The following is an 18182-nucleotide window of genomic DNA, read 5'->3' on the forward strand; positions in this document are numbered from 1 at the left end:
TTTTCCTGGTGCCAGACCACAAATTACCAGATTTATTGATATCAGTTTCAGAACTTGGTAGGATTTAAAGTCAAGACCTCTGGGTTGCTTGTACAATCACTAGTTTACTATACCCCATAGCACAGGAGGCAATCTAAAACTAAAGCTTTAAAAAAATAGACTAAAGTAAAGGCAAAAAGAACAGAGACAGAAGAGATTGCCCAACTCTAAATATGGTCAGTTCAACTTCAGCTAAATAGTCATCTTTAAAGTAGGTAACAATGGCATTGGACAGATTTTTTTTTTTAAGGTTTCCAAATTAAATTTTAATTAAAAGACAAACTTTGGCAATATTACAAGGATACACTATTTACACAGCATTTTCTGACATGGTTATAATACATCAAATGTACACTTCAACAGAACAAATTTTCTTCAGCGTATTTTCCTATTCAAATAAAAGTGATTAGGTTTTGTTCATTTTAGTAACTATCATTCCATGTATGAGTTTGTACTTTCTAACGTTACACAATCATTGTCTAAATATTCAAGGATAATCGTTCCTCCGTTGTTCAGTGGGCAGTCGGTACTTGTTATCCACAATTCCAAAGTATGGCCCATGGGCAATACACTTCCTGATTCACTGTGACACAGTCTCAGTTTCTGGGGAATAAAAGAAAAGGAGCATTCAGAGGTAGTGATGCAAAAAAGTAATTCATCCCACTGAAGCTTGTCCCTACAGTCCGTCTCATAGGGCTCAAGTTTCGGCCTGAGTTGCTGCTATTTTTTTGGAGCAACTAGTTTAGAATGGAACATCTTAGAAATTGCAATTCTCGGCATTTAGTTTGCTCCAGTTCTAGTCAGTTAGAATAGTTTCAGTTTAGAAGATTTTTTTTTCCAAAAGGGAGCGTGTCCAGCCACTTACACCTGTTTTGCAATTTTAGGCAGCGAAAACTTACTCCATTCTAAGTTAGTTTGGAGTAAGTGTAGATTTTTGTATACTCAGAAAAACCTTGCCTACACTTATAAATCAGGCGTAGGGAACGAAAGATGGGGGGGGGGCGGGGGAGTGGTTTACAAACATTAAACACTTCACTTTTACAAATAAAGAGCCATCATCAATAATAAATGATAAATAAATCAATAAATCAATCCAAAAAAAATAAAATATAAAAAAAAAAATCAATAAAAAATTATTTCTACTCACCTACTGCGGCGCCGGGAGCCCTCCAATAGCCTGCCCCCTTTCTCTCTCTCTCCCCCCCCCGCCCTCCACTCCCTCACAGTGTCTCCCTCTCTTGTCTCTGTCTTTCTGACAGCGAGAGAGAGAAAAGAGAGAGAGAGAGAGAGAGGGGGGGGGGGGGGGGGGGGGAAGAGAGAGAGAGAGAGAGAGAGAGAGAGAGAGAGAGAGAGAGAGAGAAAGAGAAGAGAGGGGTGGGCGGGGAAGAGAGGGGTGGGCGGGGAAGAGAGGGGTGGGCGGGGAAGAGAGGGGTGGGCGGGGAAGAGAGGGGTGGGCGGGGAAGAGAGGGGTGGGCGGGGAAGAGAGGGGTGGGCGGGGAAGAGAGGGGTGGGCGGGGAAGAGAGGGGTGGGCGGGGAAGAGAGGGGTGGGCGGGGAAGAGAGGGGTGGGCGGGGAAGAGAGGGGTGGGCGGGGAAGAGAGGGGTGGGCGGGGAAGAGAGGGGTGGGCGGGGAAGAGAGGGGTGGGCGGGGAAGAGAGGGGTGGGCGGGGAAGAGAGGGGTGGGCGGGGAAGAGAGGGGTGGGCGGGGAAGAGAGGGGTGGGCGGGGAAGAGAGGGGTGGGCGGGGAAGAGAGGGGTGGGCGGGGAAGAGAGGGGTGGGCGGGGAAGAGAGGGGTGGGCGGGGAAGAGAGGGGTGGGCGGGGAAGAGAGGGGTGGGCGGGGAAGAGAGGGGTGGGCGGGGAAGAGAGGGGTGGGCGGGGAAGAGAGGGGTGGGCGGGGAAGAGAGGGGTGGGCGGGGAAGAGAGGGGTGGGCGGGGAAGAGAGGGGTGGGCGGGGAAGAGAGGGGTGGGCGGGGAAGAGAGGGGTGGGCGGGGAAGAGAGGGGTGGGCGGGGAAGAGAGGGGTGGGCGGGGAAGAGAGGGGTGGGCGGGGAAGAGAGGGGTGGGCGGGGAAGAGAGGGGTGGGCGGGGAAGAGAGGGGTGGGCGGGGAAGAGAGGGGTGGGCGGGGAAGAGAGGGGTGGGCGGGGAAGAGAGGGGTGGGCGGGGAAGAGAGGGGTGGGCGGGGAAGAGAGGGGTGGGCGGGGAAGAGAGGGGTGGGCGGGGAAGAGAGGGGTGGGCGGGGAAGAGAGGGGTGGGCGGGGAAGAGAGGGGTGGGCGGGGAAGAGAGGGGTGGGCGGGGAAGAGAGGGGTGGGCGGGGAAGAGAGGGGTGGGCGGGGAAGAGAGGGGTGGGCGGGGAAGAGAGGGGTGGGCGGGGAAGAGAGGGGTGGGCGGGGAAGAGAGGGGTGGGCGGGGAAGAGAGGGGGGGGCGGGGAAGAGAGGGGGGGGGCGGGGAAGAGAGGGGGGGGGCGGGGAAGAGAGGGGGGGGCGGGGAAGAGAGGGGGGGGCGGGGAAGAGAGGGGGGGGCGGGGAAGAGAGGGGGGGGCGGGGAAGAGAGGGGGGGGCGGGAAGAGAGGGGGGGGCGGGAAGAGAGGGGGGGGCGGGAAGAGAGGGGGGGGCGGGAAGAGAGGGGGGGGCGGGAAGAGAGGGGGGGGCGGGAAGAGAGGGGGGGGCGGGAAGAGAGGGGGGGGCGGGAAGAGAGGGGGGGGCGGGAAGAGAGGGGGGGGCGGGAAGAGGAGGGGGGGGCGGGAAGAGAGGGGGGGGCGGGAAGAGAGGGGGGGGCGGGAAGAGAGGGGGGGGCGGGAAGAGAGGGGGGGGCGGGAAGAGAGGGGGGGGCGGGAAGAGAGGGGGGGGCGGGAAGAGAGGGGGGGGCGGGAAGAGAGGGGGGGGCGGGAAGAGAGGGGGGGGCGGGAAGAGAGGGGGGGGCGGGAAGAGAGGGGGGGGCGGGAAGAGAGGGGGGGCGGGAAGAGAGGGGGGGGCGGGAAGAGAGGGGGGGGCGGGAAGAGAGGGGGGGGCGGGAAGAGAGGGGGGGGCGGGAAGAGAGGGGGGGGCGGGAAGAGAGGGGGGGGCGGGAAGAGAGGGGGGGGCGGGAAGAGAGGGGGGGGCGGGAAGAGAGGGGGGGCGGGAAGAGAGGGGGGGGCGGGAAGAGAGGGGGGGGCGGGAAGAGAGGGGGGGGCGGGAAGAGAGGGGGGGGCGGGAAGAGAGGGGGGGGCGGGAAGAGAGGGGGGGGCGGGAAGAGAGGGGGGGGCGGGAAGAGAGGGGGGGGCGGGAAGAGAGGGGGGGGCGGGAAGAGAGGGGGGGGCGGGAAGAGAGGGGGGGGCGGGAAGAGAGGGGGGGGCGGGAAGAGAGGGGGGGGCGGGAAGAGAGGGGGGGGCGGGAAGAGAGGGGGGGGCGGGAAGAGAGGGGGGGGCGGGAAGAGAGGGGGGGGCGGGAAGAGAGGGGGGGGCGGGAAGAGAGGGGGGGGCGGGAAGAGAGGGGGGGGCGGGAAGAGAGGGGGGGCGGGAAGAGAGGGGGGGGCGGGAAGAGAGGGGGGGGCGGGAAGAGAGGGGGGGGCGGGAAGAGAGGGGGGGGCGGGAAGAGAGGGGGGGGCGGGAAGAGAGGGGGGGGCGGGAAGAGAGGGGGGGGCGGGAAGAGAGGGGGGGGCGGGAAGAGAGGGGGGGGCGGGAAGAGAGGGGGGGGCGGGAAGAGAGGGGGGGGCGGGAAGAGAGGGGGGGGCGGGAAGAGAGGGGGGGGCGGGAAGAGAGGGGGGGGCGGGAAGAGAGGGGGGGGCGGGAAGAGAGGGGGGGGCGGGAAGAGAGGGGGGGGCGGGAAGAGGGGGGGGGCGGGAAGAGAGGGGGGGGCGGGAAGAGAGGGGGGGGCGGGAAGAGAGGGGGGGGCGGGAAGAGAGGGGGGGGCGGGAAGAGAGGGGGGGGCGGGAAGAGAGGGGGGGGCGGGAAGAGAGGGGGGGGCGGGAAGAGAGGGGGGCGAGGAAGAGAGGGGGGTTATCTTGATAGCTGTTGTAAATGTACTTTTCACTAATTTCCATTATATCCTCCAATCCTACTTTCTTGGTGTACTTTGAAGTAATCTGTTTACCTTATATACACTAATATTTTATACATTTGAGTGTTCCCCCTTAAACAACAACTTTCTAAACTACAGCGCTTTTGTTTCATTAATCTATCCGCTTAGCTCAACTCCTTGGCACCTGGGATCAGTCTTGTTGCTCTTATCTGCACTCTTTCAACTGCAAACATTTATTTTTTTGTAAAGCCATAGCATAACTTCTGTAGACTTGTATTCTACTGTTTTGTAATCCTTTGTCACAACATGGAAAGTGGTGTCTTATATGGTTTAGGTCTCTTCCTAACTCTCAATGTACTAATTCAATCCATTCATTATATACCCTTGTCCCATCTTTTTAAAACAATCTATGAATAATTTATATTTATAAGTTTCATTTACAATTTATCTGCTCAACGGCATAACTGTTCTAAATCTTTTTGCAGGATCCACTTGCTCCACTGTTCATCCTGTTTTTGACTTTAAAACAACAGTAACATTTCCTTTTCCCCTCTATTGGTGGTCGTGCCTTCAGTTGCCAAGGCCGTAACTCCGGAATTCCCTTTCTGAACCTCTCCTCCATTTCGATGCTCCTTAAAACTTACTTGTTTGACCAAGCTTTTGGTCACCTGTCCTAATAGCTCCTTCCGTGGCTCGGTGTCAAAGTTTGACTCCTGTGAAGTACCATACAACATTTTACTACATTAAAGGTGCTATATAAATGCAAGTTGTTGGTGTTGAGCCCAGCAGGACAGGAGACTGTCCATACTCCATCATTCTGCAACACTATGGGCTGGAATTTGATGAGCAATTCCGCCGGGTTTTATGGCAGTATTCTTCGTTTTTGGCGGAAAACCACCCGGCGGGAATTTAATTGAAGTGTTCCGCCGGCGGTTTCGAAATACCGCTGGGGAGCGGATCGCTGGCGTGCACCACCGAAAAAAATGCTACCTCCCAAGTTTGGTCACAGCAATGACCCATAGGTGAGTAGAAAAAAAACATCTATGAGAAACCAGCCGGAGCTGGGTGGTCGGTATGAAGCCCTGCAAAAAAGGCAAGTTAAAAAAAATGTTTAAATTCTTTTGCAGTGATTAAGTGGAAAAGGGTCCGGAGAATGTTTTCCAATTTTTTATTTTATTGAAAAAAATTGTGTATGTTTTTTTCCCCTCTCTTGGCCCAACTTGCAGTCTCGGTCTAAATTTGATGAGGCTCGCGTTTTTTGCTGAGAATCCACGTACAACAGCGATTTTTCCCGCCGGGTGGATTTTTTCCCGTTTTTTGATTCATTTTCTGCCGGCCTTAATTTAATAATCTAAGCGTTTTTTGGGGCGGTATATTGATGGTGGCAGTTTTTCACCAAATTCTAGCCCTATATCTGTACTCCAGCCACTACACCATCTTTTAAATTGTAGTTTTCTATTTGAAACTGAAGATAAACCCGATTTTCCAACACTAACAGATTAACATATCACATGTAGGCTAAATAATGGAAAGCCACATATGAAGGCAACAATGGTACTTGTATGCAGAAGATAAATGCAAACTTTCATATTTTATCAAGTATTACCTTAGATGCCAAAATATTGTTGTCATTCCTAAGGTTCAACAGTGAAGCTGCATTATCCACCATTTTTCCAATACTCCATTTGGAACAGAAGAACATCGATCTGCTTTTCTCTTTGTTTCCTTTTGGCAAATAAACTTGAAAGTATACTCGCTCGTTCTGCAAATAACAACTTCAATTTAGTGCTGATTTATGACATTTGCTGGCCTAGCCAGCAACGCCCACATTCTATGAACGAATAAAAAAAAAGTGCTGTTCGGGAGAGTTTTCCAGGATTTTGACCCAGTGACAATGAAGGAATGCCGATATATTTCCAAGTCAGGATGTAGAACGGAATGAGACAAGCTAGATGGACTAGCAGGTCTTTTTCGTATGTTCAAATCCATGATGGCACACAATGCACACACACCATGAATGTTCCCTGCATTATCATCCCTCTGTATCTAACTTAAAGATGTAGATTGTGTTAGCCTGCATGACCACAAACTGGCAAGAATCATACTCTACTTACTCACGTCACACACACATTAAATTATACAAAAAGAAAACTTCTGTCCAACCGACTTGAAGACTAAGCTCTATCTATGGCTGAACTCTGGCCTCTTGCAACTCAAGACTGATCTCTTGCTACTCAGCTCAAATTTATACTGTCTTAACTTACACAATAGCCCAACTGTCATAGGAAACACAGTTAATTAGAGAGCAGCTAATCACACCTCTTCAATAACCAATTACCTGTTGCCAGCTGAAACCTGTCCACAGTTAAGACATTAAGGAAACAAGTTTAAACAGTTTCTAGTATTAAATAGGTAAATCAAAATAAATAAACACAATATCATAAAATAAATAAATGAAATGAAAATTTCAGTTTTAGTGTCCCAATCATTTCCACGGACGCTAAAGTCCAAGGGCTCAGGTTTCGGCTCGAGTTGCTCCTATTTTTTTGGAGCAACTAGTTTAGAATGGAGTATCTCAGAAATTGCAATTCTCGGCATTTAGTTTGCTCCAATTCTAGTGAGTTAGAATAGTTTCATTTAGGACAGTTTTTTTTCCCCAAAAGGAGGCGTTACCAGCCACTTACGCCTGTTTTGCAAGTTTAGGCAGCAAAAACGTACTCCATTCTAAGTTAGTTTGGAGTAAGTGTAGATTTTTGTATGCTCAGAAAAACCTTGCCTACACTTTATAAATTAGGGAACGAGAGATTTGGGGGGAGGGGGGGGGGGGGAGGGAAGTTTACAAGCATTAAACACTTCACTTTTACAAATAAAGAGCCATCATCAATAATAAATGATAAATAAATCAACCAATAAATCAAACAAAATAAAAAAATAAAAAATAAATAAATAAAACATTAAAAGTTTCTACTCACCGACTGCAGCACCAGAAGCCCTCCAACAGCCTGCTGGGATGGGGCCCCCCCGGGAGATGCCTGTCGGGTGAGCCCGCCACCGCCGCCGAGGACTTCGGGCGGGCCCCACCGAGGACGGTGAGGACTTCGGGCGGGGCCCGCCCCCAGCAGATGCCGGACCGCCGCTGAGGACTTTGGACGGGGCCCACCCCCAGCGAAATGCCGGGCGGGCGGGCGGGCCTCGCCGTTGACTAGAAGGAGTTCAGCGGGGCCTGCGCCCAGGAGATGCTGGGCGGGTCGCCCAGGATAGGGGCGACGTTCCTTCGGCTAGGGATAGGGTCGTCGCCCAGAGACAGGACGCACTGGGAGGGCCAGGAGCTACTGCGCACACGCGCAGCTGCCGGCACTGTTTTTGGCGCAGGGCTGTAGCGCTGTCCTCAGCTCCTGCTGTGCCGCGCCGAGCTGGAAACGGGCCTACAGATATCGGAGAATCACAAGGTAAGTATTCGGCGCAATTTCTGTTCTACAAATTAGGCAGGCCTCTCCGTCGTGCACCGCTCTAGCGGGGTCCGAAACTTGAGCCCTATTCTCCTGGCCTTACATGTTCCACTGTCCTCTCAGCTCAAAATTGGTACAATGTACAATTCCCTGGACTTTGGGAAAATATGTAACTTGGGCAAATCCATAGCCCTCTTGCTGGTTCTGGCTATCCATTAAGGAAGTGATGAAACTTTGTACTCTGGTGCACAATATACAAGTCATCTGCTTTATCCTTATATGAACTACAGATTGGTTGATGTTATCAATGTCTCCAGTAGCAACCTAGAAGGAGCCCTAAGCCAAAAGATTCTGGGCTACAGTGGCCTTTAGAGCAAACAGGTAGTACAATCCCTGCCATGCAGGTTATCTGCAGGTCATTTTGCAGCATGCAATATAACTGTTACTCTTTCCTTAGCGAAACACTGCTTTCACATGCATTGCACCTCTGACAAGTGCGTTTGCCTGTATGCTCAGTTGGGAGCACAAGAGTGTGTCCATGCATGATATTGCTTATAATCCTCAAATTCCTACATGGACACTGTCATGTATTTAACCTTCTTGTAACTGTAACCTTCATAACAACACTGCATACTGTATACACCTAAGAAATGCACACCTTGACCACAGGGGGTGAACTTGTGGGAGACACTCCTCACCTGGTCATCCAGATATATAATTTGAGGTCCCACGCAGGGTCATCACTTCTTGGTCCTGTGAATAAAGGTTCAGGTCACAGAGTGACCTTGTCTGCAGAATGTGCCTCATGTGAATTTATAGTAGTGTGTAAGGACATTACATTTGGCGACGAGAAACGGGAATCAATGACTCACGAGAATGGCCACCGGTAGCACAGAGGAACGGTACTGTGTTGGTGAGGACTGGGACGATTTCGTTGAGAGGCTCCAGCAGAGCTTTGTCACGAAGGACTGGCTGGGAGATGCAGCGGCTGACAAGCGAAGGGCGCATCTACTGACCAGCTGTGGACCTAAGACATACGCGCTGATGAAAGACCTGCTCGCACCCGAGAAGCCGGCGGACAAAACCTTTGAAGAACTCAGCAAACTGATCGGCGAGCACCTCAAACCGGCGAGCAGTATACATATGGCCCGACACCGATTCTATACACACTGACGTCGGGAAGGACTGAGCATACCGGACTTCGTTGCGGACCTCCGGCGCTTGGCCAGCCTCTAAGTTCACAGATGCCTGCAGAGGGGAGATGTTAAGGAATTTCTTTATTGAGGGCATTGGTCATGCCGGGATTTTCAGAAAGCTAATTGAGACCAAGGACTTGACCTTGGAAGCGGCGGCGTTGATGGCTCAGACCTTCATGGCGGGGGAGGAGGAAACCAAGATAATATACGCGCGCAACTCTGCTTCCAACGCGGCGATCGATCAGGGAGTTAACATTGTAAACGTGACTCAGAACCCCACAGGCAGGCAAGGGCAATTCGACACCACCCAGGCAGCAACAGACTCTAGAGTGGGTCCTCAACAGAGACAATGGCAGGTTGAACGGACATTTACACCATCACAGTGGATAATGCGTCCCGGGATGAGGCCATTGACACCCATTAACAGAGTGCTCAAGAGTAATCAAAGAGACAATCAGAGAGGAATGCCTGGTTACAGCCCTTTTGTTCACAACGATCTCAGCTCATGCTGGAGGTGCGGGGGCAGACGTGTTGCAATAACCTGTAGGTTTCAACAATTTATCTGTAGAAATTGTAACTTCAGTGGACATTTAGCCAGAATGTGCAGGAAGCTTGCAGCGAGGCTAATTTACGAGGCAGATGAACCAGAAGAGGGGTCTGCAAAGCAGGTTGATGCTTGGGACAAAGCAATGGATGCTGAAGTTCAGCGGGTTCATGTGGCAAACATCCACAGCTCATATACCACAACGCCACCTATGATGATGAAAGTCCTATTAAACGGCATCCCGGTACGCATGGAGCTGGACACAGGGGCCAGCCAGTCACTTCTGAGTGTCCAACAATTCAAGAAACTATGGCCACTCAGAGCTAGCAGACCCAAACTAGAACGCACTGACACGCAATTACGGACATACACCAAATAGATCATCCCAGTGCTAGGCAGTGCAATGTTTGTGGTCAGACATAATGGATCAGAGAACCGGCTGCCACTCTGGATTGTCCCGGGAAATGGTCCCGCGCTTTTGGGGAGGAGCTGGCTAGCCGAGATGAACTGAAAATGGGGGGGGATGTGCACGCCATTTAATCTGTGGAGCGAAGTTCATGCTCACAGATCCTGCAGAAATTTGAGTCACTATTTCAACCTGGTGTCGGGACTTTCAAAGGTACCAAAGTAGTGTTACGCATCACCCCGAACGCCAGACCAGTGTACCACAAAGCCAGAGCTGTGCCGTATGTGATGCGGGAGAAAATTGAGCGCGAGTTGGACAGGTTGCTAAGAGAGGGCATAATTTCGCCCGTTGAATTCAGTGACTGGACAAGCCCCATCGTCCCTGTCCTAAAAACGGATGGCTCGGTCAGGATCTATGGCGACTACAAGGCCACTATCAACCGAGTGTCACTACAAGACCAATACCCGCTTCCGAGAGCGGAGGATCTTTTTGCCACGCTGGCAGGCGGCAAGATGTTCACCAAGTTGGACCTCACTTCAGCCTACATGACCCAGGATCTGGCCGAAGAATCCAAGCTACTGACCACCATCACCACGCACAAGGAGCTGTTTGTCTACAACAGGTGTCCGTTTGGCATTCGATCAGCGGCCGCTATCTTTCAAAGGAACATGGAAAGCCTGTTCAAATCCATCCCTGGAACAATCGTATTTCAGGACGACATCCTTATCACGGGTCGAGACACTGAGGAGCACCTCCACAACCTGGAGGAGGTGCTACGCCGACTGGACTGGGTAGGCCTGCGACTAAAGAAGTCCCAGTGTGTGTTTTTGGCCCCAGAGGTCGAGTTTTTGGGCAGGAGGGTTGCCGCAGACGGGATCCGGCCTTCCGAATCCAAAACGGAGGCGGTTCATTGTGCGCCCAGGCCCGGCAACACGTCGGAGTTGCATTCATTTCTGGGATTATTGAACTATTTCAGGAACTTTCTGCCGAACTTAAGCACAGTGTTGGAGCCGTTACACGTGATCCTGCATAAGGGTTGCGATTGGTTTTGGGGGGACTGTCAGGAACGGGTTTTCAATCGGGCGCGGAACCTGCTTTGTTCTAATAAGCTGTTGACTATGTACAACCCCTGTAAGAAATTGGTTTTGACATGTGATGCATCAGCCTATGGGGTTGGGTGCGTGTTGCAGCACAGTAATGATGAGGGCCAGCTCCAACCTGTGGCTTATGCCTCCAGGTCGCTCTCCAAAGCAGAACAGGGATATGGGATGGTTGAAAAGGAAGCACTTGCATGTGTCTACGGGGTGAAAAAGATACACCAGTACCTTTTTGGCAGAAGGTTCGAGTTAGAAACGGACCACAAGCCGTTAACATCCCTGTTGTCAGACAGCAAAGCTGTCAATGCCGATGCTTCAGCTCGCATACAGCGATGGGCTCTCATGCTGGCTGTGTATGACTACACCATATGGCACCAGTCAGGCGCCGAAAATTGCACTGACGCGCTCAGCAGACTTCCACTGACCACCACTGAGGGGGCAGCGGAGTAAAGCGCTGAGATGGTCATGGCCGTTGAAGCCTTTAACAGCGCAGGCTCCCCCATCACAGCCCGCCAGATCAAAATCTGGACCAACAGAGATCCCCTCCTATACTTTATTAAGAAATGTGTCCTGACTGGGGATTGGGCGCCCGCACACGGAGCATGCCCCGAGGTGGTCAGACCGTTTCATAGACGGATGGATGAGCTCTCCATCCAAGCCGATTGCCTACTATGGGGCAGCCGGGTAGTCATGCCCCAGAAGGGAAGGGAAGCATTCATCAGGGAACACCACAGCGAGCACCCAGGCATCGTGCTAATGAAGGCCATTGCCCGGTCACATGTATGGTGGCCAGGAATTGACTCAGACCTGGAACACTGTTCACAGGTGCATGACATGTGCTCAGCTGGCAATGTTCCCAGGGAGGGCCCCACTCAGCCCGTGGCCCTGGCCCACTAGGCCATGGTCACGTATTCACGTAGACTATGCGAGCCCATTCATGGGAAAAATGTTCCTCATTGTTGTTGATGCGTACTCGAAATGGATCGAGTGCATCATATTGAATTGTGGAGAGTCTGCGTGCGGTCTTTGCGACCCAAGGCTTGCCGGACATCCTGGTTAGCGACAATGGCCAGTGTTTCACTAGCTATGAATTCCGGGAGTTCATGTCGGGTAATGGCATCAAACATGTCAGGACGGCATCGTTCAAGCCGGCTTCCAATGGCCAGGCGGAACGTGCGGTCCAAATCATAGAACAGGGCATGCTCCGGATTCAAGGACCCTCCCTTCAATGCCGCCTATCGCGCCTCCTGCTGGCCTATAGGTCCCGACCGCATTTGCTCACGGGAGTCCCGCCCGCGGAACTACTCAGGAATCGTACACTTAAAACTCGGCTGTCCCTCATTCATCCTGTCCTGTCAGACATTGTTGAGGGCAAGCACCAGTCCCAAAATGAGTGCCATGACCGTAACTCAAAGGGGAGATGTATAGAAATCGATGACCCTGTATTTGTTCTTAATCACGCTTTGGGGCCCAAGTGGCTTGAGGGTACTATAATTGGCAAAGAGGGGAATAGGTTCATAGTGGTCAGACTTAACAATGGACAGATATGCCGCAAGCATCTGGACCAAGTAAAAAAAAAAAGGTTCAGCATGGACACTGAGGAAGATCATGAGATGTTGCCCACACCACCGCCACTGAACGAGCAACAAAAACATTCAGCAGCATGCATAGTCCCTGCGGTCAGCCCAGACAAGCCGGAATCACCACAGGTGACAAAGAAGCATGCCAAGGCTCAACAATCAGAGCCCCAACTGCGGCGCTCCACAAAAGAGCGTCGACTGCCTGAAAGACTTAATCTTTGACCCCATAAGACGTTTGGGGGGGGGGGGGGAAGGGAAGAGAGAATGTCATGTATGTAACCTTCATGTAACTGTAACCTTCATAACAACACTGTATACTGTATACATCTAAGAAATGCACATCTTGACCACGGAGTGAACTTGTGGGAGACACTCCTCACCTGGTCATCCAGGTATATAAAGGGAGGTCTCACGCAGGGTCATCATTTCTTGGTCCTGTGAATAAAGGTTCAGGTCACAGAGTGACCTTGTCTGCAGAATGTGCCTCGTGTGAATTTATAGTCATGTGTAAGGACATTACAGACACCTATCATCCAACAGTTCAGGAATTTTTCAAAACCAACATCCCTCCTACAAACCCCTTTCGAATACAGCATGGAGAATCGTAATAGAAATTTACTTTGAATACGGGTTAATAACAAATTCAGAGCGCACGTATTGCCCCTTTATTGGTTTGATACTGAAATAGTATCATCTTGGATGCTGAAGTTATATGGGCATGATGATAAACAAGTGTAATCATGTTGTACACTATGCTAAATCACAATATCTAAATGATACCACTTCCCTGCTCATTTAAATATAATGAAACTGACACCTATTTTTGGCAGGAACTTCTGCTACCTGCCCAACCCACACAAGAATGCGATCAGCATGCAAAAAGATCAGAAACCTACTGGGACTGATTTCTGCCCATTTTTACACCCTGTACCTGCTTTGAGGGCATAAGAAAGACTAAAAATCAGCCCAGCGACATCATTTAAAAAATAGGAAACCTATCCCAATCTGCATCATCCCCGTCAGGGAAACTTCAATGAAGATTTCACCTTAAAAAAATGACACTAACCTGTGGTATGGACTTGTCTCCAACAGCATGTAGCTTCAGTTTCATAAGTGCCACTTTTGCAGCAGTTGCATTATTCTTTGCTCCTTTTCTTCCTTTCTTCAGCGGGACTGCATTAGTGGCTTTTGATTTAAAAAAACAATTTAATTAAAGACAAAAAGCAACATCAACAATGGCTGAGTTAATAATTTTCCTGCCCATTCAAAACCAGTAAGATTATGCTTGAGCAGATGCAACTGTCACTTATCCCTACAACAAATATATCACATCCATACTGTGCAATTTAATAATAGCTGCAAAGAGAAGAATCAAATAGGCTATATAGGTGCTGATGTTTTGTGCTACTGAGTATTACATGAAAGATTATCCTCGACTATCCATGCAGTGAGTTAAGGATTACAGCCAGGACAGATGAAGTGTTCATCCAAAATGGTAGGAAAGTGTTAAACTGCATTTATGTCATGAACTTGATCTGATGTCAGAAACCTACCAGTAGCTGATTCAGTTGCTTTAGAAAAAGGAACAAACAAAAAGGGTGTATCTGGCCTCACCCTTTGACCAAGGATCGGCACATACGAAAACAATATCCACAAAATTCTAATCACTTCCTGCTCTACTACAAGGAATGTACAATTTGTTATTGCATTTTTAGTTGGAACTAAGCCAACGTATGCTTTTGGATTAGTCGCTAAAGATAGAAAGGTTATGCTGTTTATGAAAGTTAATGCAGTACTTGCCAACAGTCTCTTTAACTACTTGCTGAGTGACAACCAAACGTGATTTAGGCACCTCTTGCTTTTCACAGTCGTGATCTGACTGGTGTCGATGCCTGAAACAGAAATGTCAACATACTGAAGTGCAAATCTTAACCAAGACCAGTATCAGAATTCACCTTACACAACTACTCACCCCAGACAAAAGTGTTTCTCACAGTACGAGCAAATTACTGGCACGAGTTCTTTTGTCTTACAGCTTTTGTATGTACATTTGTAAGATGAGGTTCCTTCAGATTTCACTGGTTCTTTTCTTAAACATACCTGAAATTTGAATTTCAGACTTTAACTATTTAGCTTCCTTGCTTTGTAGCACTCTAAATGTTACCACATACTAGCAGATCTGCCACTGTGTTGCTCAGTGAATAGGCATATTTACAACATGTAGAGGATAACATTGTGACCACTGATTTACAGTGACAGTATAACTTATATTTCATTTTTATTAAATTATATTCTGGGACTTTTCCTAGTGCAATGCAATTCAATTCCACAATTCTGTCCATTATTCTATGGAAACCATAATTAAATGGTCCTTATTTTACTGCAGTGCATCCGTAGATGGTTATACACAAATATTATAAAGAGTTTTTTCTATTTCAGTTTTTCAAATTCAAATTGATAGCAAGATAAATTGAGATGTTTACAAGGATAGCGATACTTCTGTTGCTGTCACTATTATAGCTGCTATTTTTTTGCCATATAAGTGACAGGAATTTTAAATATTCCATTAACATACCATAAGAAATAGGAGCAGGAGGCGGCCATTTGGCCCCTTGAGCCTGTTCCGCCATTCAATAAGATTATGGCTGATCTGATCTTAGCCTCAACTCCACTGCCCCATAACCCTCGACTCCCTTATCGTTCAGAAATCTGTCTACCTCTATCTTAAATATATTCAATGACCCAACCTTCACAGCTCTCTGGGGGTAGAGAATTCCAAAAATTCACGACCTTCAGGAGAAGAAATTCTTCATCATTTCCATTTTAAATAGGCAACCCCTTATTCTGAAACTATGCCCCCTAGTTCTAGATTCCCCCACGAGAGGAAACATCCTCTCTGCATCTAACCGGTCAAGCCCCCCTCAGAATCTTATATGATTCAATAAGATCACATCTCATTCTTCTAAACTCCAATGACTATAGGTCCAACCTGCTCAACCTTTCTTCATAAAGACAACCCCTTCTTCTCAGGAATCAACCTCGTGAACCTTCTCTGAACTGCCTCCAATGCAAATATTTCTCCCTTGAAAAGGGAACCAAAACTGTATGCAGTACTCCAGGTGTGGTCTCACTAATGCCCTGTACAGTGTAGCAGGACTTCCCTACTTTTATACTCCATCCCCTTTGCAATAAAGAGCGACATTCCATTTGCTTTCCTAATTATTTGCTGTACCTGCATGCTAACTTTTTGTGTTTCATGTACAAGGACCCCCAGATTTCTCTGTACTGCAGCATTTTGTAATCTCTCCCCATTTAAATAATAATTTGTTTTTTTATTTTTCCTACCAAAGTGCATAACCTCGCATTTTCCCACATTATACTCCATCTGCCAAATATTTGCCCACTCACGTAGCCTATCTATATCCCTTTGTAGATTCTTTATGTCCTCCTCCCAACTTACTTTCCCATCGAACTTTGTATCAACAACAAATTTGACTACATTACACTCAGTCCCTTCATCCAAGTCATTAATATAAATTGTAAATAGTTGAGGCCCCAGCACTGATCCCTGTGGCACCCCACTAGTTACATTTACTTTGAGGATGTAACAAGCAGGGTGGATAAATGGGAACACAGTGGATGTGGTGTATTTGGATTTCAAGAAGGCATTCGATAATGTGCCACATAAGAGGTTACTGCACAAGATAAAAGCTCTCGTGGTTGGGGGTAATATAGTCGCATGGATAGAGGATTGGCTAACTAACAGAAAACAGAGAGTCGGGATAAATGGGTCATTTCCGCAGGGTCCTCAACTATTTACAATCTATATTAATGACTTGGAGAAGGGACCAAGTGTAATGTAGACAAGTTTGCTGATGATACCCAAAGATGGGCGGGAAAGCAAATTGTGAGGAGGACACAAAAAATCTGCAAAGGAATATAGACAGGCTAAGTGAGTGGGCAAAAATTTGGCAAATGAAATATAATGTGGGAAAATGTGAGGTTATCCATTTTGGCAGAAATAATAGAAAAGCAAATTATAATTTAAATGAAGAAAAATTGCAAAGTGCTGCAGTAGAGAGAGATCTGGGGGTCCTTTTGCATGAAACACAACAAGTTAGTATACAGGTACAGCAAGTAATCAGGAAGGCAAATGGAATGTTGGCCTTTATTGCAAGGGGATAGAGTATAAAAGCAGAGATGTCCTGCTACAACTGTACACAGTATTGGTGAGGCTACACCTGGAGTACTGCCTACAGTTTTGGTCTCCGTATTTAAGGAAGGATATACTTGCATTGGAGGCAGTTCAGAGAAGGTTCTCTAGGTTGATTCCGGAGATGAGGGGTTTGACTTATGAGGATAGGTTGCGTAGGTTAGGTCCATACACACTGGAGTTCAGAGGAGGTGATCTTATTGATATAGGGGCCAAGTTTCGGCCTGAGTTGCTCCTGTTATTTTGGAACAACTGGTTTAGAGTGGAGTATCTTAGAAATTGCAATTCTCGGCAATTAGTTTGCTCCAGTTCTAGTCAGTTAGAACAGTTTCAGTTTGGAACAGATTTTTTCCCCAAAAGGGGGCGTGTCCGGCCACTTACGCCCGTTTTGAAAGTTTAGGCAGTGAAAACTTACTCCAAAATAACTTAGAATGGAGTAAGTGTAGATTTTTGTACGCTCAGAAAAACACTTAGAAAATCAGGCGTAGGTTTCAAATCAGGTGTAGGGAATGGGGGAGGGGGGGTTTAAAGGGAAGTTTACAAACATTAAACACTTCAGTTTTACAAATAAAGAGCCATCATCAATAATAAATTATAAATACATCAATAAATCAACCAATAAATCAATCAAAAAAAAAATTTTTTTTTAATTAAAAAAATCAATAAATAAAAAAAATTCTACTCACTGACTGCAGCACCGGGAGTCCTCTAACAGCATGCTGGGACGGGATCCCCCCAGTGTGTGTGTGTCTCCCTATCTCTGTCCGTCAGTGTCTACGAGGGAGGTTGGTTGGAGAGGGAGGGAGGGAGGTTGGTTGGAGGAGAGGGAGGGAGGGAGGGAGGGAGGGAGGGAGGTTGGGGGAGAGGGAGGGAGGGAGGTTGGTTGGAGGAGAGGGAGGGAGGGATGGAGAGAGGTTGGAGGAGAGGGAGGGAAGGAGGTTGGTTGGTTGGAGGGGAGGGAGGGAGGTTGGTTGGAGGAGAGGGAGGGAGGGAGGGAGGGAGGGAGGTTGGTTGGAGGAGAGGGAGGGGGAGAGGGAGGAGGGAGGTAGGTTAGTTGGAGGAGAGGGAGGGAGGGAGGTTGGTTGGAGGGGAGGGAGGGAGGGAGGTTGGTTGGAGGGGAGGGAGGGAGGAGGTTGGTTGGAGGGGAGGGAGGAGAGGGAGGTTGGTTGGAGGAGAGGGAGGAGAGGGAGGGAGGGAGGGAGGGAGGTTGGTTGGAGGAAAGGGAGGAGAAGGAGGGAGGGAGGGAGGTTGGTTGGAGGAGAGGGAGGGAGGGAGGGAGGTTGGTTGGAGAGAGGGAGGAGGGAGGAGTGGAGGAGAGGGAGGGAGGAGGTTGGAGGAGAGGGAGGGAGGGAGGTTGGTTGGAGGAGAGGGAGGGAGGAGAGGGAGGGAGGGAGGGAGGGAGGAGGGAGGGAGGGAGGGAGGGAGGGAGGGAGGAGGGAGGGAGGAGGAGAGAGGGAGGGAGGGAGAGGAGGTGAGGGAGGGGAGGGAGTTGGTTGGAGGAGAGGGAGGTGGGTGGAGGAGGAGGGGAGGGAGGGAGGTGGGAGGAGGGAGGGAGGGAGGGAGGGAGGTTGGTTGGAGGAGAGGGAGGGAGGAGGAGGTTGGTGGAGGAGAGGGAGGGAGGAAGGTTGGTTGGTTGGTTGGAGAGGGAGGGAGGTTGGAGG

General features: G+C 49.6%; 1 protein-coding gene across 1 annotated transcript in view; it reads right to left on the minus strand.

Annotated features, from left to right (window-relative positions):
* Positions 1-309: 309 nt before the first annotated feature.
* Positions 310-18182, minus strand: part of zfand1 (zinc finger, AN1-type domain 1) — a 27097-nt gene continuing 9224 nt past the window's right edge. Inside the window, exons 4-8 of the mRNA XM_070893287.1 lie at positions 14281-14408; positions 14109-14200; positions 13375-13493; positions 5643-5798; positions 310-642 (exon numbers count right to left, since the gene is read on the minus strand). Of these exons, the coding sequence (XP_070749388.1) occupies positions 472-642; positions 5643-5798; positions 13375-13493; positions 14109-14200; positions 14281-14408 (666 nt within the window). The 3' untranslated portion in view covers positions 310-471. The remainder of the gene's footprint in view (positions 643-5642; positions 5799-13374; positions 13494-14108; positions 14201-14280; positions 14409-18182) is intronic.

This window comes from Pristiophorus japonicus, chromosome 1 (assembly GCF_044704955.1).
Source record: "Pristiophorus japonicus isolate sPriJap1 chromosome 1, sPriJap1.hap1, whole genome shotgun sequence".
Lineage (NCBI taxonomy): Eukaryota > Metazoa > Chordata > Chondrichthyes > Pristiophoridae > Pristiophorus > Pristiophorus japonicus.